Genomic DNA, 27,063 nt, shown 5'->3' with positions numbered 1-27,063 from the left:
CCCTTGCTATTAAGGTGCCATCTTTCTGAGGGGAGGCTGAAGGCCACTTGAGATGATTATACCGTTGCCCACAGTTAGGCGGAGCCGGTCGGTTTAGTGCAAATCGGACGATTGCTTCTGTCTGTTACTCCCGCTGGCTGCGGAAGATGGCGGAGCGTTTTGGCGGCGAAGGGAGGGTTTCTCTCCCCTCAGAGGGGTCGGACGTAATTTGGTGCCTCGTGCGAGTGGGCATGAAGGGAGAGTGGCTGTTGCTGGAAGATGGCAGTGAGGTGAGAACGGGACGAAGACCCTTCCTCGACCTGACGGTTTCAGGGACGCCGGAGCGGAGGGAGGGAGGGCGAGGGCGAGGGCGGTGTGTGAGGGAAGGCGTTGTGCGAAGGGGAAGCGGGCGCCCCCTCTTCCTTCGCTTCGGGCAAGGCGGCCCTTTGAGCGCATCTGGGCTGGTGGAAACTCGCAAAGTGTCTTCGGTGCTACTGCCTGGTCCAGGTATCCCGAGTTATACAGGAGAGAGGGAAATGGGGAGGAAAAATATAACTTCTCTCGTGTTTGTCCTCCCCCCACTTAAAACACGGGTACTGGAACCGTGTTTCTGCACTTTTATTTGAGACAAATAATAAAAACATGCTGTTGGTTGGCCTCTTCAGAGTCACACAGTACATATAGAAACTTCCCAAATGGGCAAAAATTTGAATTGTGGTTATGTTTACGGTTGGTTGGTTGGTTGGTTATTTATTTATTTATTTATTTATTTGTTTATACATACATACATACATACATACATACATACATACATACATACATACATACATACATACCCGCCCATCTGGTCTAAAAGACCACTCTAGGTGGCTTCCAATATAGTAAAAACTAAAATAAGACAAAAAACGCAAACAATTACATAAATCACATTGTAATAAACAGAATACAACAATAGAATAGAAAATACATAAGGAAAGAATGAACAGAAAAGTCAGATATTAACTGGAGGGAAGGCCTGAATGTATAGCCATGTTTTTAATTGACTTTTAAAAGTGTCCAAAGTGGGAGCCGCGCGGATCTCAGGAGGGAGATTATTTCAGAGGCGAGGAGCCACTGCCGAGAAGGCCCGGTTTCGTGTCCTTTCTTTCCGGGCCTCCCTTGTCGTTAGGCTCCTCAGCCTCACCTCCTGGCTCGTGCGGGTGATCCGAGTAGATCTAGGTGGAAGCAGGCGTTCTGTCAAGTATCAAGGTCCTAAACCTTTTAGGGCCTTATATGTCAGCATTAACACTTCGAAGTCAATGCGGAAACAGATGGGCAGCCAATGCAGCATGGCCAGAGTAGGAGAGAGATGTTGGAGTCTGGCTGCCGCATTCTGTACCACCTGAAGTTTCCGCATCAGCTTCAAAGGGAGGCCCACGTAGAGCGTGTTACAGTAGTCTAATCTAGAGATTACGAGCGCATGTACTAAGGTAGTGAGCGCCCCTGTGTCTAGGTAAGGTCGCAGCCGGGCAATCCGCCAAAGGTGGAAAAAGGCGGAGCGGACTACCGACGCCACCTGCGTTTCCATGGTGAGCATCGGGTCCAGGTGTACTCCCAGGCTGTGGACCCCACTCTTCGCGGCCAGGGTCACCCCCCCAAACATGAGGGAGTTTCCCAAGCCACCATCCACAGGGCCACCCACCCTCAGAACTTCCGTCTTGTCCGGGTTCAGCCTTAGCCCGTTCTCCTGCATCCATTGCAGTATGGCCCCCAGGCAGCGCTGGAGGGGCAAGATGGCATCACCTGCAGTTGGTGAAAAGGAGATGTAGAGCTGGGTGTCGTCAGCATATTGATGACACGATGCTCCACATCCCCTGATAACCCCACCCAGCGGCCTCATATAGATGTTGAACAGCATTGGGGAAATAGTCGACTCCTGTGGAACCCCACATTTGAGACTCCACGGGGCCGAAATATTCTCCCCAAGCTGCACTCTCTGGGGCCAGTCCTTCAAGAAGGAACGGAACCAGGCCAGAGCCAAGCCACCGATACCCAACTCAGAGAGCCTCACTCGGAGGATACCGTGGTCGACGGTATCGAAGGCTGCCGAGATGTCGAGGAGGACCAACAAAGATATTTTACCCGTCGGCCTCCCTCAACAAGTCATCGTACAGGGCGACCAATGCTGTCTCTGTACCATGGCACGGCCTGAAGCCCGACTGAAATGGATCCAGGGCATCTGTTTCATCCATATGTGCCTGAAGCTGGTCAGCCACCACCCTCTCAACCACTTTGCTCATGAAAGAAACATTGGCAATGGGCCTATAATTGCCAATTTCATCGGCCGCCAAATTAGGGCAGAGGGAAACCTGCCCTCAAGGAAAGACCCATTTATTATTGCAGTGGCCCATTCTGTTGTTATTGGCCTGGCTGCTTTGATTAGCCAGGCCGGGCAAGGGTCCAATGAGGAGGTGGTGGCTCGACAGCGGTCAAGCACTCTGGCCACAGAATCAGGCGTGACAGGCTGAAAGGAGTCAAGGGTTACCGGGCAAGACGGAGCGCTGGACATCTCTGCTCGACTCACTGTGTTCAAAAAAGGAGAGAGGTCTCGTCGGATGGCCTCCACTTTAGATTTTTAAAAGGCTGCAAACTGGTCAGGTGAAAAACTAGGGGGAGGCCTATCATCCAGACCAGTTCCGGATAGGTCGCGCACTATACGGAATAACTCCACCTGCTGGTTGGACGCTTCGCTTATCCGGTTAGCAAAGTAAGTTCGACAAGCAGCCTTTACCTTAGACAGGTAAAGGTTAGTTACGACCCTGACAGCTATACTATTATAATCCATCGGGTTCTTCCTCCACTTATGCTCTAGCCTTCTCCTATGTCGCTTCAGTGCTTGACGCTCCTGGTTAAACCAGGGCGCTGGCTGAGCTCTATGACGGAGAGGCCGTTTAGGCGCGATCGTGTCTATAGCCGGTTGCGAAGGTAGACCAGCTATCAACCAGAGTGTCGACAGGAGCGCTAGCCAGGTCCGCCGTGACCCCTCTCATGACATCCTGGAATCCAGCAGGATCCAGTAGCCTTCAAGGGCGGACCATAGAAATAGGTCCCTGCTCCCTGCGAGGGGGGAGAGCCATTGTGAGGTTACATTTTATCAGGTGGTGATCTGACCATGACAAGGGGACCGACACGAGGTCAGTCACCACCAGACCACACTCACTCCAGTTGGTGGAAAAAACCAGGTCGAGCGTATGGCCACCCACGTGGGTGGGACCGTTTACATGTTGGGACATGTTCAAGGAAGCCATGGTTTCCAGGAACTCAAGAGCTGGCCCAGTAGCGTCTGCCCCCGCATGCACGTTGAAATCGCCCAAGACCAAAAGCCTGGGGGATCCCAACAATGCCCCGGAGACAAAGTCAAATTAAAAGGAAACTAAGAAATGTCTGTGAGGCCCCTGTGTTAAAAGGCTCAGAGTGGTGTATGGGAAAATAAATTTTAAAAGGGAATGCAATGAGCGCATGGAATCTGGAGAAGAAAAAGCAGCATAAAAAGCAGCAAAGACCAAAAAGCTATTGAATTGTGAACAGCTAGAATATAGATGTTGGTCTCGCTTGTATTTTTATGCTTACAGAGTATACAGCTTTGAAGCATTATTAAAAATAACTCATTCTTAGTTTCCGTTAGCTATAATGCAATATACTGTAGCTGCTATATTATAATTGAGCTGTGCCAGAAGACAGTGCAGGTTCTCCCAAATTCCCTGAGAATATTTCAAAGTCCCTATGTAGTGAAAATTTTGGAACTTGTATGGTGGAGGTTTGAGTAAACAAATGAAATGACATTTGAAGAGAGCTTATACAAAAAAAGGGCATTGTGGCCCAGGCTGTTAAAAATCTTATGCCAACGTAATTTGACATTTGATTTTTACAGAAAATTGATCAAATCTGTAATTGCATAAAGTGTGATTCTGATGAATGTATAATTCCAGTTGCTTTCTCTCATGTTACTAATACCTTAAGATACATAGAATAAATTAAGGCTATCTTACACTTGCATGTTTCCAGACAAGCACACAGGTTTCTCCTTTTTGGAGAGCAAACATGAGTTTTGAGGGTTTTTTTAACATTATGTGTTGATGATTCTTATTTTGATTATTAACAAGTTTGACCATTAATTTAGAAAAAATGGAAATGATTACATGGGCTAAGATAATTTTTGTTATTCTACAGTACAAATGTGAAATGTGCATCTGAATGTGGAATGCCATTTCAGTAGCACTGAGATCTGGACAACTGTCAGTAAAGGAGATTACAGTATTAACAATGTGTTTGTTTGTGTAGGTAACTATAGGTCGAGGAGCTGGTGTTACGTATCAGCTGATGTCAAAATCCTGCCCATTGATGATCTCTCGGAACCACTGTGTGTTCAAACAAAATACAGATGGCCAGTGGACAGTGACTGATAACAAGGTAGGGAAAGTCAGTAAAGAGTAAATGACTTAAACTACAGTGGGGTCTTGACTTAATAACAGCCCGAGTTAAGAACATTTTGACTTAAGAACCACTCTCATAGGAAAATATTGACTTGACTTAAGTACTTAGATTTGAGTTAAGAACTGAAAAAACCCACGTGGGAGGCAGGGAAAGTGCAAAATTTGAACTTTCAGTTAACTGTTGGCCAGTGAAAAGGGTGCCTGTCTGCTTCCTCAGTCCTCCCAGCGTTTAGAGAGTGGATTGGGAGACAGTCTTTGGACTGCCTGGTACTGTACTGCCTGGACTGTATTTTCCCTGCCTTCCCTGAACCTTTCTTGACCTAAGAAAAAAAGAAACAAAATATCCCCCCCCTAGTGGTCGAAGGCAGAATAGCAGCTTCCCATTAGTTTCTATGGACAGAAAAGAGCAGATACGGATCAAATGGTTTTCAATGCATTCCTATGGGAAATGCAGATTTGACCTGAGAACTTTTTGACTTGAGAACCGCCTTGCAATACAGATTAAGTTCTCAAGTCAAGACCCCACTGTATTGAGAATGAGGAGTCAGATTTGAAAATATAATCAGACTTGGTTGATTAAAATCATATATGTTTATTTTATATGCAGTTTATGAAAATTAGTATTTAGCTAGGCTAATGTAACTCTGACTCTATTGTCAGTTTGTTAGAATTATTTCCCGTAATTGGAGGGTTAGTATCTTTTATTGAGTGCTTTGAATTTATAACCTAGAAAATAGATGCAAAGGATATAACATGTAGTATATAAAACTCTTGAAAGTGAAAAGCCATTATCCCACTTGCATATGGTTGCTTTGCCCAAAGGATCTTTTGCTTATACAGTGGTGCCTCGCTTAACGATTACCTCGTTAAACGACGAATCTGCTTTACGATGGTTTTTTGTGATTCCAAAACAATGTTCCTATGGGGAAAATTCGCTTCACGATGATTGGTTCCCTGTTTTGGGAACCGATTCTTCGCATTACGACGATCTAAAAACAGCTGATCGTCGAGTTTCGAAATGGCCACCTGCTGTGCAAAATGGCTCCCCGCTGTGTTAAGGACGGATTCCTCACTATACAGGCAGAAGAAAATGGCCGCCCTATGGAGGATCTCCGCTGCATGATAAGGTATTTCGTCCATTGGGTTTTCAATGCATTTCAATGGGTTTTTTTAATTTCGCTTGACGACGATTTCGCTTACGCGTTATCGTCGTCAAGTGAGGCACCACTGTAATTTGATGTTGTTGATGATACTTAAATCTTATATAATGCTTTCAAGAATTTGACATGCATTGTCAACTTGAAATCTCTAACACTGCATATGGAGGAAGGGGCTATGGGCAAGAAGTTATGGTTTATTATTGCACCTCTTTTCTGACTCTAGATTGCTGTGGATCATCTCTAAATTCTTTTCAGAACTTATATTCTAAAAGAACACTTAGCGTTTCAATGAATGGTATCACAGAAGACAAGTATATTCACTAGGATCAACCCATTATTTTCCAGTGTCATTCAAGTTGGGGGTGGGCAAACAAAACAGTTCATTTAAAACTGTACTAAAAGATATTAAAGAAAGGCACATACTGGAATTAACTCTCCTAAACCACTCATTGCAGTTGGTGGTATGGAGTAGTTTGCTCTCTGTTATAAACTTTTAATCATGTTACAGATTGCCTGGGCATTGGGATGCACCTGGATCCAGAATACTTATTTTTTGTGCCCCACCTCCAGCCCAAGGTTAAAGAGATAGACAGTGGCTATATTTTTGGAAAGCGTCAAGCAATTTTGCCAACTGTTAGACAACATGATAGTCAAAGTTCCTGCTCACCTTGCCACTGTTGATGAGTCTCTATTGGCTCATGACACAGTACATAATGGAAGTAATTTGACTCATAGCCAATCAGCTTAAGGAGTGAGTTATGGAGGCATGATGTTTTTAACAAGGATCCGGAAGCAGCCCACAAGCCACAACCTGCTCTCACTCCCTGCTTCTGCTCTTCATCAGATATTTCTTCAGTTCAGGTAGTTAAGATCATTGCTGAATCCACACTGTGTATGGATTAGGAACATCTGGACTGTTTGCTGACTTAGTGGCTCTTTGTCTTGGACTCTACAAATCATCAACAAGCTCTCATAAATACTGGGATCTCTTTGAAAGTTCTTTCTGAAAGCACTGATAGGCAAAATGAAGCAGGGGGTTAATTTTTCATTTACGGTGCAGCTAGTCAGCCAAATTATTCTGGCCTGGATTGGGCTAGATTGTGATAAGCAGTGTTGCTTTGAAGTGTGGCATGTCATTTGGGGCGATCCTTGTACAGTGGGGTCTCTACTTAAGAACGTCCCTACTTAAGAACAATCCAACTTAAGAACAACTCCATTTGCTAAATTTTGCTTCTACTTGAGAACAGAAATCCAAGATAAGAACAGGAAAATAAACCTTTCCTGCTCTTTTTTTAACCTTAGGTCATCTTAGGTTAAAAAAAAAAAATCTCCCCCTAGTGGTAGAGTACGTATTAACCAGCTTTGCATTAGTTCCTATGGGAACTAATGCTTCAATCGAACGCACCTCTACATAACAAAAAAACAGCCAGAACGGATTAATTGGTTTTCAGTCCATTCCTATGGGAAATTTTGCTTCAACTTAAGAACGTTTCAACTTAAGAACACCATTCCAAAACGGATTAAGTTCTTAAGTAGAGGTTCCACTGTAGTTTCTATGGACGGAAAAGAGCAGATACGGATTAAATGGTTTTCAATGCATTCCTATGGGAAATGCAGATTCAACATAAGAACTTTTCAACTTGAGAACCACCTTCCAATACGGATTAAGTTCTTAAGTAGAGACCCCACTGTATGTGGCTAACACCTTGTAAGTTGTTTTTGGGGCTGGAAACCACAGTGCACTTCAAGCGACCCTATTTTGTCCTTTCTCTCCTATCTCTTCCTCCATGAAAGAGCAGAAGGAAAGTGTTAATTTAAAAAAATTCTAAGTGGCATAGTATATCACTGCTGCCTTACAAGGACTTAAGGAAAATGACCTTTGCTTTCTCCCTCTCAAGGAAGTGGGAGGAAGTTTTCCATTTTCCAAGATTGTGAAGTGACTTAAGCAACCTGTTTCATTCATCTGCTTTGGAACAATACCTGTGATTACACATGCTGGAACAGAGCCAAAATGGAATGATCCTACTAGCACACACACACACAAAAATCCCCCGCAAAAAAAATAAGAGTAACAGGGACCCCAAAAGGTGCAGGTAGGCATCAATCAGGAACACACTGGTTCATGATGGCCCTTATGTCATGTAGCTGCCAGAAAAAGAAGTAAATCAGCTCATCCCCAAACCAATCCAGACATGGGACAAATTGCTGTCAAATTGCATCCTTAATTTTGTGAAGGTTACCAATTAAATAAAAGTAACTGCAAGATAATATCACTGACAGTAATGTTACAATTGCAAAAAAACAATTGCCTACAGACAGAACACCACATGTGTGACATCACATTTGTGTATGGTGTGATTTAGTTGTGAAAAGGCTACCACATTATTCTGAGACAGTCTTTGAGATGGAGGTGTTCCTACATAATATGCTGAACTAGGTGGTTTAAGATTTCTAAGTGTGATGCTAGTTATTTAAGTTACACCCATTTTGATTTTTCCCCTTGCATGACACTACTAATACTGTATATATTCAATTAGGTTCTGTAGATTCTGGTTTTTATCTTGAGGATGATCAAGACGACAGCTTCTGTTTAGTTAACATTACCTACATGTGGATGTGCAGGACGTGTCTGGGAGATGAAGGAAGAGTGCTGTAGAGGAAGTGCCATAATGCTCTTCCATAGTTTTTTTTTAATTGACACGTGAGTGGCAGATTGCTGTACTATTACTACTGTCGCTACATTTTCAATTTTAATCAGAATGCATGGTTACATTCTGATTACCCATGATTTGAAGATTTTTTGTTTATGCCCTTATTCATATTCTCATGCATTAATGTTAAAAATATAAAGGACAAAGGTAAAGTAGAAGCAGGGAATATGACTGGCCTGCCGCACTTGAGATCTGTAAGAGTGGTGGTTACTTTGGGCAGGACCTTCCCAGTAGTAGCCCTTCGCTTGTGAAATATTTAAGTAGTTGCTATATTTTCCTATATGGTTAACAAAAATTGTTGTTTTTTACAGACAAACACTTTATAGAATTATTTGTTCTTTTAATTTGTTGGTTCAAATGCTTTTTCTATATTTATTATGTTTGCTGTTGCCAGTTCTTTTTCTAAAATTTGTTTAAAATTTACTTAATAAATATTTTGCATTGATAAGGAATTGTGTATTTATGTTGTAAACCACACTTGGAAGACAGTAGCACTGGAAAAAATATTCACTCAAAGTATGCATGACTTATGAGGGATACTGAATCTATTGAAATTCCTTTTCAGCCGGGGTGCATTTAGTTTGTATTACAATTTAAAGAATGTTTAAATCCTTTTTTGGATTGATTTCTTTTTTGCAGAAAAACAAATACTTTTGTAGTTTTCCATTCTAAAAGTTTTCCCCCCTCCCCTCTATTTCAGAGTCTAAATGGTGTTTGGCTCAACTGTGAACGGATTGATACATCAAGGGCCTATTCCTTACAGGAAGGTGACATTATCCAGTTAGGAGTGCCTTTAAAGCACAGAGAAACAGCTGAATATGAATATAGATTAATAAAAGAAGAATGGAAGAAAGTTAGTCCATTTTTAGCACAGAAAAATGACCAGCTAACTGAGCAAACAAAGGACATGAGGGCTAAACGAAAAATTAGTTTGGAAGAATCGGAGGCATCAGGAGCAGAAGGGCCCTCCAATTTCAGATCTAAGAGAGACCGAGTATCTTCTGATAATGGCTCTTTGGCAAAATCTGAGGGAGGCAGGACAGAACTGTCTAAACAACCAGTGGAAAACATGGACATAGTACTACTTCCTCCGAAACCAAGTAAGAAGGAGAAGAAGAAAAACCACTGTAGTACCGTTCAGCTTGAGCATGGTTCTTGTTTCATCTCTAAAGATCAAAAAGCCCCAAGCCTGGCACAGTCTTGGAATGGTTTAGAACAAATTATGAAAACTTTGGCGGACATGACAAAGCTAAAAACTAAGATGCAGGAGAAGCAGACAGCAGTCTTGAATGTCAGACAAAAAAACAAGAAGTGTGCTCCAAAAGAAATTCAGGTTTTAGAACAAGAGTTGCAGGATTTGCAGGATCAGTTATGTACTGAGCAGGAACATCAGCAGCAACGTGTGCAACAGTTAGAGAAAACTTTCTATGAAGAACTAGAGGTAGGTGCAGTTACGTTAGATGTCACCACCATCATGTACATTTTTGAAAATTTAGACGCCTTGACTGTTTAGACCTTTCTTTCTTGTAGGAAAAATATTATGCATACTATTTTATTTTATTCCACTGCAGAATATGTATTGCTAAATACAGCTGCATAGATCTCACGCTTGTTTACTCTTGAGATTGGTAAGACTGGAAGCAGTATTCTCAATATCTATTTTACCCCCTCTCCTAACAATCTTGGGAGTGCGATCAAGTTGACCACCAGTGGAGCATAACCCTTTGTTGGTGTAGTTCTACCCAAACTTTGTTGTGCAGGCAGAATTGTCCCTTGATGCCATTGGGGCTTCCACTTGTGCAAGAAGGTACTGGATACCTCCTTCTATAGGCTCTGTAAATGTACCATTTACACAGCAGACTGCTGAATGAGTCGAACAAATGGACAGGGTTCTATGCCATTCTTGTGGCAGTGATGCCTACAGAGCACATTGATGTACTCAGGCACATGATATTTATTTTGTAGATACAATACCTGTGGTGGAGACAGGGAAAATAGTAGTAGCCATAGTGGAAGGATTGTTGTCAGCAGGCTGTGAGCTGCTGTTTTGTGTGTGATTGAAGTGCACTAGGGATCAGTACTGAAACTGCAAAAGGTTGAATACAGTTAAGCAAATAGATTCCTATTTTCTGATGGAATAGCATTTATTCTCATTAATCTTAACTGTAAATTACGTCACTTGTTTATGAGTCTCACTTCAATAGGGAATTATAGTTCTGTTATTATGTTTGTTTTTGCCCCAAACCTTTTTTAGGTCTTCTGTCAATAATTTAGCACTAGATACCTGTTGATGTAGTATTACTGCTGTGGTAATGTCTAGCAGCAGAGAGCCAAAGGAAATGCACCACTTATTTATTTATTTATCTATCTATCTATTTATCTATCTATCTATTTATCTATCTATCTATCTATCTATCTATTTATTTATTTATTTATTTATTTATTTATTTATTTATTTATTTATTTATTTATTTATATATATTTCTACCCAGCCCATCTAGACCAAAGGTCTACAATTATCTTTGTCCCCATTTGATTCCTCATGGTCTTTTCACAGTAGTACAAACTATATGTAACAAAATAGAAACCAAAACAGGAATCCCTGTTCCTGGAAATACTGTGAAACAAAGCAGAAGAATTTCCTTACTTCAGTGATGCTGCATGGGATGCTCCCAGCCCACTAAAGGGTCATGGTGCATTTGGTCAGAAAGTTCGCTGGCACTTATCTACCACCTTTGCGCTGGATCGAGTCCCTAGACCTCAGCAGTGCGTAGCATAAGCCCTTTGAACAAGTCTTACTTAAAAAGAACACTTTGCACTTACTTAGTACTTACCAAGTACAGGCATCTGGGCTTTGTGATTCCTTAGAACTCACAACAGCTCAGTGAGGTAGGACTCTTAAATGATAGCAAATCTGTGGCCCTCTTCACTAATGGAATTAGCCACACCCTGCTGTTCAAGAGACCAGTCCTCAATAAGGATTTTTAAGAATTAATTTTTATTAGAAAAATAGAGTTTCATTAGAAAATCAGTTTACAGTGATGCCTCGCAAGACAAATGCCTCACGCAACGAAAAACTCACAAGACGAGAGTGTTTTGTGATTTTTTGGCAACTCGCAAGACGAATTTTTCTATGGCCGTGCTTCGCAAGATGATTTTTTCCCCTTTTTGGGGGGTTTGTTTTAAATTGCACAACCGTTAGTACCGCGCTTCACAAGATGAAATTTTCGCAGTACGACACGACTCGCAGAACGAATTAATTTCGTCTTGCGAGGCATCACTGTATATTGCAAAAGTAGTAACATTCAAGAACTTCAAAGATCATAGCAGTTAAATAAAATACCTATTTCCCATTTAAAATCTTCATTTTCTACCCTCCTAACTTTTCCCTTTTTCTCAGTCTTTTTGGCTGTTAACCAATTAACCTTTTAGAGGTTGTACCACCTCTCTCTGCCCCCAATTCCCATGAGAGCCCAGGTGTTGTTGTCTTCTGTAATAGGCTTGGAATGTTGAGTCTGCCACGGGCCTCTTGTTTGGCCTTCAAGATATCTGGATCCTGGCTGTAACGGTCTCAGAAAAACATTCTCATGGTGCTTAGAAAAACACATTTGAAAGTCCCTCAAATGATCTCCACACAGAACCATTCTTTCTCCATTTTACATTTCTCTGACTACGTATCCCATCATCATGACACACTTCTAACCACATATCCCATGATAATGACACTGCACATTTAGAATCGGTTGAAAGTAGTCAGATGTTTTATATCAACTCTGAAGATATCTTTAGCATGTTTTGAACAAAGGCAATGAGAAATGAGAAAATTTCTCTGTTGATTTTAGAGACATAGCTGGGAGTTAGTGATTCTCAGTCAGGTTTTCTAGTACAGGAGTGGCAAACCTTTGACACTCCAGATGTTTTGGACTACAACTCACACAGTCTTTTATTATTGGCAATTTAGGCTTGGGGATTCTGGGAGCTGAAGTCTGAAACAGCTGGAATGGCAGAGGTTCACTAGCCATGGTCTAATGCACTGGTTCTTAACCTTGGGTTACTCAGGAGTTTTGGACTGCAACTCCCAGAAGCCTTCACCACCAGCTGTCCTGACTGGGGTTTCTGGGAGTTGCAGTTCAAAAGCATCCGAGTAACAAAGGTTAAGAACCACTGGTCTAATGTATTCTTTATTACATTTAAATATTTTTCCGAGGACATAAAAGTGCAAAACAATCAAGATTACAAATAAAATAACATTTTAGTAATGATTTTTATTTCAGAAAAATCCAAGCATACAGTCAGATGAACTACACAGCATATTTTAAAGCATTTCATACACTGTTGTTCTAAATCATTGTATCTTTTCCTAGTGACATAAGCACATTTTCCATATCAGGTTGGATAAAATTCAATGATTTTTTAAAATCAAGTTGATTTGAATAAAAAATAATATTTTAAAATTAAAATTATTGAGAAAATCTACATTTTAAAATGTAAATCATATTTTAAATCAAATTGATTTAAATAAAATTCACCCTGTTTCGTATCAGCAGTTCTTTATTTCTTAATATATTATTGCACTGGCTTTAAATATGGTTTAAGAAACTTATGAGATGCAAGTTAAAATAGAATTGAAAAATGTTTTTAATTAACCACATTATCCAGTATCTATTTGGCTTAGAGCACTAAGGCATTCTTCAGTACATTGCAGTACTGCTATTCATTTATCTACTGATAGACTCCTTAGTTTGTTATGAGTTCTGTTACTCTGTCTTGCAATAGTTCATTTCCTCTGAAGGGAAATAAGGTCTGTCTGTTGATTCCACTACTAGACAATCTGTGCTTTCTGGAGGGTGAGGTCCAGGGTGATTTTCTTCAAATGGGACAGTAGACAAGGTATCTTTGTAGTACTTGCTTTATTTAGTAAAGGGATATAGTTAACACAAGTTGCAAAATGGTTTTGCTGTTAGAAGCTTCAATATTGTATTCCTTATAAAGTGATACCCATTGCACTATTAATTAATGCCATCTACAAAGTAGAAACCAACCTGATAAATTGTAAAAATGCCAAAAACTGATGCATTGACCTGTTTCCTTCATTTTTCATAAAGGCAAATCAAATAGTTCTGATAAATTGTGAGACTCGAGGCGAGAGTGTAAAGACTCTCGCTAGAGTGTCTTCTTCCCTCAATAGAGAGCAGGAGATACAGACAAACCCGCTTACACCTCCCATCAGCGTGGAGTGACATGCGGGAGTTGGAGTAGGAACTTTTGAAAATGGCAGTGGCCACATAAACAGAAAGTGAATTGGCGGGAAGAGAGGAAAAGGGGAGGTCTGCCGTGGAGGCAGGAATGGGGGATATAAAAGGGCATGTTGACCCGATACTGGGGGGGGGGGTAGGGAGATGATATGGCTAGAAGACCCATGGACCATTAAATGGGAAACAGTGAGGGTTCCTCGGGAGGAGGCAGACTACTGGAGGAGAATGGGTCTGTTGCAGCATCCTTATTGAGGAGAGTCTGAGGCTCGGGAGTGGCGCAGACGTCTTAGAGAGGAGAAGGAAGCGGTTTCCTGGGAGGAGCGGGAATGCCGGGCATGGCGTTTAGAGGAAGCCCGGAAGAGGGGTTACTTAACGGACCCTGGACCCCTCTACGACAAGAGGAGGATGCCTATGGGATGGAGAGCCGAGATGATGAGACCACTCCGCTTTTAAACCCAGAAATGATGGTTCACGACTTTGAAGACAGTAACCCGTTTTTGAGGGGACCCTGGGATGAGTTGGTTAATAACCCCTTTGTTAAAGATGTTTGGATGCCCTCACCGGACCCGTTGGTGACAAGAGAGAAGATTGAAACTAAGGTTGACAACAAGATTTATTGTTAAATGTTCCAATAAAAACTAGTTATGATTTTACAGCAGACTTGTCTCCAGAGTCTTAGTTGGACACCGGGGAGGTAAAACATGAACCCTCACATAAATTTTTGTAAGAACTACTTGTCAGCTTTGTTTAGGCTTGTTCAAGAAAGAATTTCTCTTTTTGGTTTGATGATGTTCTGAGCACCATTTCAAAATCATTAAGATTTTTATATTCCTTTAAATCCCATGGAGTCAAATACTGACAAAATTTTCAAACTGAAGCTGGAGGTTTTTTTGGGGGGGGTATGCACATTAGTTTATTTTTATTATGAATTAGTAAATAAACTAGAGTTGTCAGTCACAAAACTACCTCTCCACCCCCCATCCCTATCTTTTCATTTTTCTTATATGTCAAACTCGATGAGAAGTGTTCTGATATGCATCTGGTGAAATGAGAGGTATGTGTGCAAGTGAGGTAGCAGCTTGTTGAAAGATAAATAACTTGCCTGAGAACCTGAATACCAGCCATGAATAGGTGTTGAACATAAGATGACATACTGACTTCTTTGAATTTAGTGTTCTTTCTTACTCTTTCACGTTCATCATCTTCACTGTCTTACCTCATGAAGTTGGCCAACAGGCCTCTGTGATCTTGTTGCAGAGCATCACAAATAATGCCTATGTATTGTTTGCCCTGTATGAACACAGTTAGCCTTGTTCTTTCTCTCTAGAATCCAGATGGAGTGCTTGGAACCAGCAAGGATCCCCTACCTTGTCCTAGTCTATATTGCCTTCTGAAGCATCTGTATTGTTGTAGGAATCTTCCTCTCAGTTGACCCATGCCTCTTTGTTGTTTACATCAGTAGCTGACGGTTGACCAGTGATAGAGGGGCCCCTCTTTTAACACTCTTCACCATCATTGTTTTGCTTTTTGTATGGCATTAAAGTCTGACTGAACTATATGAGAGTTCAATATTCTTATTTTGGATCTGAAACTGCATAATAAATTCCAGAAAAATATTCATTCATAGCCACATAGACCAATAGCCCTGTTGTGAAACACCTGAGATTGTTTTGGAATTTGATATACCAGGTGGAGATGAAATAATTTGGGTGTTATATTGTTGAACATGAAAAGAAGTAATGTTAGAAGAGTAAGGTGGGGATATAGACCTCTAGTGAAGGATTAATTGCAGGTTATCTTAGAAGTTCTGGTCTTAACACAGTAAGCAGATATTTTTGTTCTTTTAAATTTATACAGAAGAAAGGAAAGTGCATTTGACTTTTTGGGGGGTTTCTGTGCTTACTTCCTATTGTGAATAACATCCTCTGTATCTTTTCAGGGAGCAAAGGAGGAACATGTAGAATTAAAACTGAAGGAACAGCTGGCACAGGTTCTGGCACAGGTAACAGTACAGTTTGAGCGTACTCTCAATAGATTTATGATTTAAAGTTGTTTGGTTATTATGCCCACACTCAGCACAAATTTTAAGTATACTATTACTGTATTTCTCTATCTGGGTATAAGATAGATTTTAGCAATGGTGGCCTTATAACAGAAGACTGCCACTATAACAAGCCCTTACTGTTCAGTTATTATTATCAAAGACAATTTTGAGACTCAGTTCCTGACATGTTCAGGCTTTACCATCTCAGGAAGATGATTTAGAAAAGTCCTAGGCTGAGATCTGGGAGAGGTTATTGACCATCTGGGCTATATGGACTAATTCACTAGCTGCTAAGGCAGCTTCATATGTACGCTGACTGCCACATATGAGAGACTGGTGAAACAATATGACAGGATTGATTTTCAGTGAGGGTTTCTTCTAACCACTGAAGTTACACATTTTCCCATTATACATTTGTTTCAGTATGATTGTTCTCTGTATATTAGCATTATGTTTTATTAAAGTTTTACGTTCTGCCCATACATTTTTCTAATCAAAAGATATTTAATTATTATTATAAAACAATCATCTACAGGAAGCAAGTAAGTTACTTTTACATACTGTGTTGACAAATTGAAGAGATGTAAAAGAGAAAATGGCATGTCTGTTTGGTTTATTAATGAGAATTCCTGTTTGACTTCTTATTTCTCAGCATCATGCTCTAATGGAAGAACTGAGTCGTAGTAAGAAGGATTTTGAAGAAATAATTAAAGCCAAGGATAGGGAGTTGAAAGAGACCAAGGTATGAACAGAAGTAAGATATGCCACAGGGGAAGCTTGATGGTTCAGACCTTGTAGAAATCCACCTCTTTCAAGGAAGCCACTCTTCTCCAGAAGTAAAAGTTAAGCCACCTTCACATTTCCTCTTTTGTTTCTAGTGTGGAAAGTGAGAAATGTTTGCATTATTTGGAAATAACTTCAGAGATGTTGATATTTTAGTGAAATCACAGTTTTAGTGTATGAAGTATGTTTCACATCTCTGGCAAATTCTTAATCCTGAACAGTTGTTTACCTTTTGTTCTTCCTTTTGTGTCCACTTGGGATATAGGAAGAGAAAGAAAAGGCAAGAGCACAAAAGGAGGAAGCTTTGAGCCAGATGAATGATGTACTGGAGAATGAACTGCAGTGTACAATTTGCTCTGAACATTTTATTGAGGTAAAGTGTGTCATATTTTTGTTTGAAACAGAAGAGATTCAGGAAGCATTAATAGCCTAGCTATTTTATCTTACTGTGTTGGTGTCAGTTGGTGTCAATTTTAATGTTGTTTGGAATCGTTTTTATACATGCATTTTCAGTGGACTGAATGTCAGAATCCTTCAAGAGGAATTCTGTGAAAGGACTTCTTGCTCTTAATTTTCACTGGTTTCCTCCAGTGTTTTAAGAAGTATGTTCCAAATTACTGGAGGGTAGAATGAAAGTTGAGAGCTGGACCATAAAGAAAGCAGACCGCCGAAGAATTGATGCCTTTGAATTGTGGTGCTGGAGGAGGCTCTTGAGAATCCCCTGGACTGCAAGGAGAACAAACCTATCAGTTCTAAAGGAAATCAACCCTGAGTGCTCACTGGAAGGACAGATCCTGAAGCTGAGGCTCCAGTACTTTGGCCATCTCATGAGAAGAAAAGAGTCCTTGGAAAAAACCCCGATGTTAGGAAGGTGCGACGGCAAGAGGAGAAGGGGACGACCGAGGATGAGATGGCTGGACAGTGTCTGCGAAGCAACCAACATGAACCTGACACAACTCCGTGAGGCAGTAGAAGACAGGAGGGCCTGCCGTGCTTTGGTCCATGGGGTCACGAAGAGTCGGACACGACTAAACGACTAAACACACAGAATGAAAGTTGGCACAGAAGGCTATAGGGAGATGAAAGGATTTGTGAAAAATGACCTCTCCTTCAGTAAGCTAGGTGATGATCCTTTCCATAAATGGGAAGAACCCTTCATAGTCCTCCTATGGAAAAAACAAACACTGCAAGACCCATCAGAAACATGATTAATCTGTTCTGGCCGACCCCCCCCCCCCCCCGGAAAAACAAAAACCACTTGTGATTGGGTTCTTTACTCTCTCTGGGCAATTCCTCTGGGTCCGCGGGAAATAAGAAGGGAGACGTCTTGCTAACTTTTAAACTGTCATTTTTATTATCACTTACTTCCTCCAGCACATTACTTATGGGGTCAAAGAGTTTCAACTTGGGCAACAAGCGACAACTAATGGAACCAAAACTTTTCCCATAGTCCTACGGACTCAACGGTGAATTTTCCCATGCCGTTTCTTGTAATCTGGCCTCTGGGGAGGAGTACTTCTCAGGGCGCAGATCGTCCCACAGCACGCGTGGCGAATCCAGCTTCTTTCGTCAGGACGGTCATAAAACCAGTTATGGACAATCTTGGCTTCCCTTTGTAATTCAAGCTCGCGCGGTGCTACAATCACAGTCCATTTTTTAGTCATGAACTGGGTGGGCTTTGTCTCATCTGGCTTGGGTTCCGGCAGTAGTCCCCCTACCTTCAGGTTCGGGAAATCCTTTAGAAGTCCCTGGGTTCTTATATTCTCAATTTCCCTTCTCCATGCTTCTATCCTCTTTCTCTCATAATCTGCTGCAACTGAACTGAACCAATGCACACCCTCTTCATTTATATCCTCCTCCCACACTGTCAACTCTTGCTCCACCCCATCTCCCCCTTTACCCTCTTCTACCAAGCAAATCTCTATCTTTCCCACCTTTTCCTTAGATTCAACCTCTCCTGCCTCTTTCGCAACTGTCAAGCCTTTACCCTCTTGTTTCTCTTCGCTTTTCTCACTCTCTCTATCTTCTATGGCCTCGATTACTATAGACGGCTCACTTATACATACTTCTCCTTCATACCACTGCAAGACCCATCGGAAATGTGATTAATCCGTTCCGGTTGGGAAAAAAAAAACACCGAAAACAACAACACTGCAAGACCCATCGGAAAGACAATTAATCCGTTCCAGCCGGAAAAAAAACATGGGAAAACAAACAAACAAACACTGCAAGACCCATTGGAACGCGATTAATCGAAAAAACCTGAACACTGCAAGACCCATCACAGCACAGAAACAACCCCCCACCAGCCCATCCCATGCTGCAAAACCCTGTACTCACTCAGAACAGGTATTTAAAATAGCAGAAAGCGGTACCAGGCGGTCCGAAGCCTCCTCTGAACGCACACTCTCTACGCTGGGGTGAAAGAGCTACAGAGAAACAGCCTCTTCACCCACCAACGGTTAGCAGTTTAAATTCCCCATCTTTTCCCCCACCTTTTTTCCCAGTTGTATCTCAAAGCTCCGGTCGCAAGTCAAACCGGAGGTGGTTGTAACTTGAATTGGTTGCAAGTCAAGACATTCGTAAGTCGAGGCACTACTGTTACTGTTTAGATTGGATGAGGTACGGTCTGCTGTTTGGGAACATGAGTATGAGTAGCAAAATCATCTGTCTGAATAATTCAAAGAGAAAATTTCATGTTGGAAACCTGATGCTTTCTGATCCTCTTGAAGAACTGCTACATGAAACAATTTTTGTTTTAAACTGGGAAAATTGATTTAACAGATATGAAGAATATTATCATTTTTTGTCATTCACTTGGAGATAGGTCCATTGTGTCTTTGGACAGTAGCCTAGGAGACTCAAGGAGGCAGCAGCACTGTGTCATAGTAAATTGTTGTGAGTTGGGGATCAGTTAAAGCCATGGTGAAGAGAGCTGTTTTTTCTGTTCCTGTAAAGTTAAGGCATGTATGCAAATTAAATGTGTGTATCTGTTTACTTTGAAGGTACTTGGAGCAGTTCTTTAGGAGGACTATGGGGAGAAAAGAGTCATTTTGAATATAGGTTTAGAGCTATAGTTTGCTTCTTTATTAGACAGCTGATCAACCCTGATTTATCCCTTTTTTCCTTCATTTTTCTCATTTTTATACCTCCACACTCTGAAAGAGAGTAAACATGATCCTGGCCCAGCCATCCTACATTTCAGTATAATAGAGTGCAAGGCTATTCCTCTACTTTTTTCCTGAAAGCTGGGTGGGTACGTGGTTCTGTTTTTACATTTTTATTGCTTTTAAAGGGGAAAACTGAAACAAGATAGAATTGCTGAGTTGTATTGTAACATTATGTGTCATAGTTGCCAAATGAAAAAGGTACTGCAGGTATAGATGCAGGGAGCATATTTTGTCGGACACATTAGAAACAAACCAGGGAATGTTTTCATTATAGAGATTCTGCAGCGGGAGTCCTCAGTCCGCAGCCCAGTGCCAGTCTGTGGCCATGACAGGACTGGGCCGCAGACACATGCCCCCCACGCATGCCCTTCCCGCACGCACGGCCCACCCACCCGCGTATGCGCATGAGCATGCCCTGCCCATCCGCGTGAGCGAAACCTGCCATCCGCACTAGCTCACCCCCCGCGAGTGCGGGGGGTGCCCCCTTGCACACAGACCCGCACCCCACCCAACTGGTCTATGGTTCAGAAAAGGTTGGGGACCACTGTTCTGCAGGATACCTCCATCTTCTTAGGTTAGGCGGATGGCCACTTGGGAAAGGACTTTTTCTGTAGTGAAACCGAGATTTGGGAATTCTTTCCATAAGCTTGTATATATTATTGTATGCCAGGGATAGATGCAGTCTTGTGTTCTCTGATACCCTAATAGTTTTGCCTTTCCTCATTGTTGGTGATTGCTTTCTATGTGTTTAAAATGGGGTATATGTTTATGTATTACATTGATTTTATAACAACAATAGTATTAGAACTGCAGAGCTGGAAAGTAACCTTTCAAATTAACCACAAAAAACACTAACCTAAGTGATCATTGTTCTCTAATATATCATTAATTCTTTCCAAAAAGAAACTTCCTTATAAACAGAGACGTATAAATTGTTTCCATTTTTGTGATGAATGAGACAGCACTCCAGTAATATTTACTGGATATATATCCTTTTTCCAAAAATGGAACTAAGGGCAGGTATTAAATCTTTATCTTTGCTTTATAGGCTGTCACGCTAAATTGTGCACACAGTTTCTGCTCTTACTGTATCAGTGAATGGATGAAGCGTAGACTGGAGTGTCCAATATGTAGAAGAATCATAATATCCAAGACACGGTCCTTGGTTCTAGACAACTGTATTGATAGGATGGTGGAAAACCTGGATGATGAAACAAAGCGTCATCGCCTGGCCCTCATCCAAGAGCGAAAAGGTGAGAGGTGGGTCCTTCATTCTTAGGGATTTGTTGTTTTCCTTGTTACCTGCATGCCATAATAACTAATTAGAAATGTATTGATAGGAAAGTGAAGGTAGATTTCGATTACATCATTAATTCTATTCATTTATGATTAATTCTATACATGATTAATTCTGTTCATCATTATTTTAAAAATAGATAAAAATTGATTTTTTTATCTATAAAAATAGATTTTAAAAATAGATAAAAATAGATTTTTAAAATAAACATTTTCACTATAGTTCAGACTTTGTTTTGGGCCCAGAGTGTCAAAGCCAACAATACAAAATAATTGTGCTGTAAAATATTTGTAACGATATTTTACAGATCTGCCTTTCCCACTGTAAAGGCAGGTTGACTAGCTAATCCCACCACCGTCTTCATTTCATGATAGCATTCATTCTTACATGTATGTTCGTGTGTTGACTAGCTAATCCCACCACCGTCTTCATTTTATGATAGCATTCATTCTTACATGTGTGTGTGTGTGTGTGTGTGTGTGTGTGTGTGTGTATACATAAATACACACACACACACACACACACACATATATATATATATATATATATATATATATATATATATAGAGAGAGAGAGAGAGAGAGAGAGAGAGAGAGAGAGTTCTGCTGGTCTTGCATTGTGGAACGCTTCAGTAGGGTTAGTGCATCATGTGCCACCACACTATGGCACACCCAAAGCCAGCTAATTTGATAGAATTTGGAAAAAAAATATTTCTGGATTACAGCTCCCAGAAACCAACAGCTAGCATGACCAAAGAAGTAAAATTTCCAAGATCTGATTTACTTATTGTATTGGGAGGAAGACATGATTGATTGATTGATTATTTATTTATTTATTTAAAATATTTTTATCCTGCTTTACTCCTTAAAAGGACCCACAGTCTGAAAATATTAAAAATCCTAGAAATATTTACAGTGGTGCCTCGCAAGACGAATGTAATTTGTTCCACGAGAATCACTGTCTTGTGCAAAAATCATCTTGTGAGGTTCCTTATGGGAACTTCGCAAGATGAATGAAATTTATTCGTCTTGCGAGGTATCGGTCTAGAAAAAACAAACAAACACCGTCTTGCGAAGCATGGCCATAGAAGAAACTGTCTTGCAAGGCACCATAGCGATCACAAAAACCAGTCGTCTTGCGGGTTTTTCGTCCCGCGAGGCATTCGTCTTGCGAGGCACCACTGTATTTCTAAAGTTGAAGTGATTACAGTTGGCCAATAGAGGGAAACAGAGACCATGCTATATAAAGTGGTGCCCCGCATAGCGACGACAATCCGTTCCGCATAAATCGTCGCCATCCGGAAACGTCGCTATACGGGGCAAAAAAACCCATAGGAACGCATTAAACACTGTTTAATGCATTCCTGTGGGGACAAAACTCACTGTTATGCGAAGATTCCCCATACAGCCGCCATTTTCGCCGCCTCGGTAAGTGAGGAATTGGCGCGAAAATGCTGCGGGCGGCCATTTTCTTGACGCGGCAGCCATTTTGGAACCGTCGATCAGCTGTTCTGTAAACATTACAATGCGAAACGCTTACCGATCATCGCAATGCGATGTTTACCCTATTTAAACATCGCAATGCGATCGCAAAAGCGATCGCAAAATCCGCATCACTGTGCGGATTCGTCATTAAACGGTGTGCTCGTTAGGCGAGGCACCACTGTATAGCATTTGTTATTAGAGATGGGCTATTTGTATTCGTATCCCCAGGGATATGAATATGAGTAGTAGCACTACAGGTGCCACAGAGGCCCATTTTCTTCCTCTTCCTCTAGAACCTGCCAGTCCACTCATTGGTTGCCACATAGTGCTCAGCTCCATCGTTGCTGTTGTACCAAATTGCAGAAAGAGCCTGGCCAGCTCTTCCCTGTTTCTCCGTGCAGCCAACCACTTACAGTGGACCCTCGACTTACAGACGGCTCGACTTGCAGACTTTTCCAGTTACAGACTTCTCTGGCTGCAAAATTTAGATTCGACTTGCAGCCGGAGAATCGACTTACAGACCAGAAAAAACCCAAAATGGAACAAAAATAGAATAAAAACCGCTGGTTATGGGATTAATCGGTTTTCAATGCATTGTAGGTCAATGGAGATTCGACCTACAGACTTTTCGACTTGCAGCCACCATTCCAATACGGATTAATTCCTTAAGTAGAGGGTCCACTGTATTGGTTGAAAGATCCAGCTGAATGGCAAGTCGACCAACTGGTTCTAAGGGGAAGGAATGAGCCTCTGTGGTGGCAAGCTTCATATGCGAATTCCCAGAGATGCGAATATGAATAGCCCATGTCTGTTTGCTATTAAAATAGTGTTTGCTATAATATGCATTTTTCAGCATCCACAGGCAGGGGAGGGCTTGGACCTGATCCCCGGGGATGCAATGGCCCTACTGTAATAATACTGAAAGAAGTTTTACATCTGTTTTTGTTTGTTTGCTTGCTTCGGTTTTAACTGTTGACTTCCTTTGGCTTAATATATCTGCTTGGAACAGTTGCACCTTTAAATAGAAGGGTTGTATAAAGGAAGCTTCTTTCATTTGGAGATGGTTATTCAGATAATTTTAGAAGCCTTTACCTTATTTTACACCAGTGGGGAAGTGAGCAATTTTGTTAGTTTTTCAAGAAAAGGCAAATTTATTAAATGCTTTAAATAAAAAACAAATATTCAACAGCTAATTAAAAAGGTATATCTGAAACGTTTTACTTGGAGGCTCAGAAAACCTGCAGCAGTGGCCACAGTTCTATTCTCTGAGTAAGTTATGTGGGAAAGGAATTGGTAGCAGAAATGGGCTTCAAAGCAGATGAGCCAATCTGATATTTTAACGAGATTCATACTGGTTCTTTGTGTGCTTCCTCTGAAAAACCTTGACATGACTTTCAAGATTAAACTATATCAGCAACAGCTGGGAGATAAAGCTTCCTTCCAGAGAAGCAATGATCTCAAGGCTGCTCCATAGGTTGTGATACTTAAAATGATTCACATTTTCCCCTCCACACTCAAAATACACTAATCAGGGAGTTATTACAAATACTGGCTCTAGAAAATTATAAGTGCAAAGTATATTGTAATTTATGAGAGTGTACCATTCTTTCCTCTTATTTAACTTTTCGTTTATACCAAAATCTACGATACAATATAGAGAATACCAAACAATAAATATGAGCAGTCAGTAATGGTGGCTGAAAATCATCTTGATGATGCCTTTTTCTACAACCAATTTCTTTAAATATTGTATGTTCCTAAACTTTAACTGTCCTTTAATTTAAAAACAAACAAAATATTTTACTTGTCCTCCCCAAAGTGTAACAGAGACAAACTAATGACGCAGCTACTGTTTAGGTTTGGGAATGATGGGAGACCTTTAAGGAGTGGACACATCTTGTGCTTTGAAGAGAGTTTCTGCCTGCATCAGTCTGCCTGTTCCTTGGGACTATTTGTGGAGGCTCTCCTGTGTGTATCTCCACCATCTGTTGTAAGGCTGATGGCCGCTAGGGAGAGAATCTCTTACACTCTGCCATCCCATCATTGGAAACTCTTGCCTCAAGGAGTCTTGCACACCTACCAGTGTTACATTCCCTGAAAGGTAGCGTATAGGTCAGTTTTTCTCTCATCTGGCAGTCAAGAGGAGTTGAGCATTTGCTTTGGAGTCCTGTGAAGCACAAAAACTATCGCATTCTCCTGGAAAGCACACTCATGCCAAGGCTAGTGATTACAACGTAGGATTACTTGATGTTGAATGACTTAACATTCTAAATCAATTTTTGAGGTTAGGTATCATGTGTGATTTTAATTATCATAAACCATGCAAATATTTGTATTTTAAACTAATCACTCTATTTGTTTTTGTTTTCATTTCAGGGAAGCAGGTTGTTCTGGAGAGCCCAGCATCAGACAGTGAGAGTAGTAGTCTCACATCTTCCTCAGACACTGAAAGTAGTAGTGTTACTTCAACATTAGACAGTGAGACCAGTAGTGTTACGTCCATGCACTCCATCATGTCAATAAGCAGCTATGAAAGCGATGACTATGAGGCAGACTCTGATAGCCACCATGTAATCTGAAGTATTGATGTTGGACACTTGCAGCTGCTTGGAGTTTACTAAAGGCGCTCTCTGGGAGAAAGAATTGGGCATTTGGAGGCATGAAAAGATGGAATCTTAAATTGTGGATTAAAGGGGCTTGGCATGGGCCTAAGTAGATCTGTGATATCCTCATCTCCAAAGCATATGATTCAAATTCATTTACAGCCATGACAACAAAACTTCTGTTTCTATTCTTACTATTAAAAATGTGGGCAATAATACACTACTTAGCTTGAATTACCATGTTCTCCCTTAAAGGTTTAACACTGTTCGCTCATTAGCAAAATTAAGTGTAGCCAGAGATATAACACATTCTTGCTTTTTGTGACAGTAAGCTGCTTACTCATGACTCACAGGTGTATAAGAATATTAAGGATGTTGAGGCTACATCTACTCAGATTTTATCAATTTAAAAACAGAATGGATAATTGTCAAATTTAAATTTGCCTGTTCTAAGCCCTGAGGAATTTTGTATCTGGTTTTCTAGAATAGCATCTTAAACCATGTTTATGTTTGCCAAAGTGAAACAAATACTTTATAGTCCTAAGTGTAGCAGAGCTTTGTGAGGTGGGTGGGAACAGAGGTTTTCAGCTGTTACTGAGCAGCTGGTGTGACAAAGAGAGAATGAAGTAGTTGGACTTGCAGTGTTGGAAGATGTATGTCTGAACAAAGAGAAGGTGATAATTACATAAGTGATAATTACATAAATTTCACAAAAGTTGCTGGTACAATAGCTAGTTTGCAGCAATCCATGTTCCATTTCAGGGCTTTAGTTTCAAGTCAGGAAGCAAGTAGGTCTTTTTTTCTTGGTATGAGTGGAAATGATTGTTTATATTTTTATTTATTCAAAAGGTAAAAGTTATAAAGGAAGACAAAACTTGTGTTTGTTGCATTTTTATAAGCTAATATCCATTGCTTATGTTTCTAAAGACTTTAATGTATAAATGTCCACCTATTCTCTCTGTACAGCTAGTTGGGACTTACTGAGCCTTCTTTTTTTGCTTTGATACTAACAACTTTGAATTCAAATAACTGGATATTTAACATTAAGTAATTGTTCTTTCACAGAAATAGTTGTAAGCCACTTAAGTAGTTTCCTATTCTCAATAAATTATTGCAGTTCATAAATTCCAAGTTTTTGTCAGGCCACCCAGTCTGACAGCTACTTCTGTTGTCTGCAATTAAGTGAGAGATCAGATGCAAGTCTATGTAGCACCTTTGATGTTGAATAGTAGCATTATTTCCCATGTTGAGTTTTACTGTATTATACTGTAGATTACATCAGATATTTTATTTTTAATTCTAATGTGGCAAAGTGTTTTCCTCATAAAGTATGCAGCTCAAACAATCAGTGTCCCCACCCACACTATCTATGAACAGTAGATTTACATTTATATCGAACAAGACCATCTCTGTCAGAATTAACTGAGATGTTGCACTGTTGGTCAGACTTTTTTATACACAGTGGTGCACCTGTTATGTGCTGTCAAATAATCTCTGACTCATGGTGATCCTATGGACAAGCTATCTCCAAAATGCTGTATCCTCTACAGCCCTGCTCAGCTCTTGTAAACGGAAACCTGTAGAACTCAATCCATCTTGTATATGGTCTTCTTCTTTTCCTGCTTTCAGCCATTCTGACCGTTATTGTATTTTCCAGTGAATCTTGCCTTCTCATGAGGTCCCCAAAGTAGGTCAGCCTCAGTTTCATCATTGTTATTTCCAGACATAGTTCAGCCTTGATTTGCTCTAGGACCATTTTATTGGTCTTTCAGGCAGTCTAGGGCAGTGGTTCTTAACCTTTTTGAAAGAAACGCCCCCTTGAGCCATTGAGGAAGTTATCATCGCCTCCCTCCCCGCGGTGATGATATTTATTTATTTATTTATTTATTTATTTATTTATTTATTTATTTATTTATTTATTTATTTATTTATTTATTTATTTATTTATTTAAGACACTTAAATCCAATGACCCCTGAAAACAAAATTCAATTCCAAGAAAATGAAATGCCCCCCAAAAGTAACATTTAATGATTTAGTTGCAAGCAAATTTTAAGACTCAAAAAGATATATAAAAAGGGCATAAAAACAAACCGCAATGCAGGA

General features: G+C 40.7%; 1 protein-coding gene across 2 annotated transcripts; it reads left to right on the top strand.

Moving 5' to 3' along the window:
- Positions 1 to 83: 83 nt before the first annotated feature.
- On the top strand, positions 84 to 26,084 carry RNF8 (ring finger protein 8). Of its 2 annotated transcripts, none has more exons than XM_020785084.3 (8): positions 84 to 269; positions 4,300 to 4,428; positions 9,023 to 9,763; positions 15,517 to 15,579; positions 16,274 to 16,363; positions 16,670 to 16,777; positions 20,623 to 20,834; positions 24,733 to 26,084. In XM_020785084.3, exons 1-8 carry the CDS (start codon positions 147 to 149, stop codon positions 24,770 to 24,772), a joined length of 1,506 nt encoding a protein of 501 aa, XP_020640743.3. In that variant the 5' UTR covers positions 84 to 146; the 3' UTR covers positions 24,773 to 26,084. The 2 variants fall into 2 exon arrangements, with proteins under 2 accessions (XP_020640743.3, XP_020640742.3); XM_020785083.3 differs by having other exon boundaries at positions 87 to 269; positions 20,623 to 20,827.
- Positions 26,085 to 27,063: the final 979 nt, after the last annotated feature.

Source organism: Pogona vitticeps, chromosome 1 (assembly GCF_051106095.1).
Source record: "Pogona vitticeps strain Pit_001003342236 chromosome 1, PviZW2.1, whole genome shotgun sequence".
In the NCBI taxonomy this organism is placed as follows: Eukaryota; Metazoa; Chordata; class Lepidosauria; order Squamata; family Agamidae; genus Pogona; species Pogona vitticeps.
Note: the sequence above shows the minus strand (reverse complement) of the source record. Positions and strands in the feature narration are given on the sequence as shown.

What these genes read in the sequence shown, in the direction of transcription:
- RNF8 (XM_020785083.3), top strand. Translation starts at nt 147, where the DNA reads ATGGCGGAGCGTTTTGGCGGCGAAGGGAGGGTTTCTCTCCCCTCAGAG. An exon ending in GGACAGTGACTGATAACAAG is followed by an intron (nt 4,429 to 9,022) that starts GTAGGGAAAGTC and finishes CCTCTATTTCAG; the next exon opens with AGTCTAAATGGTGTTTGGCT. An exon ending in GCTCTGAACATTTTATTGAG is followed by an intron (nt 16,778 to 20,622) that starts GTAAAGTGTGTC and finishes TTTGCTTTATAG; the next exon opens with GCTGTCACGCTAAATTGTGC.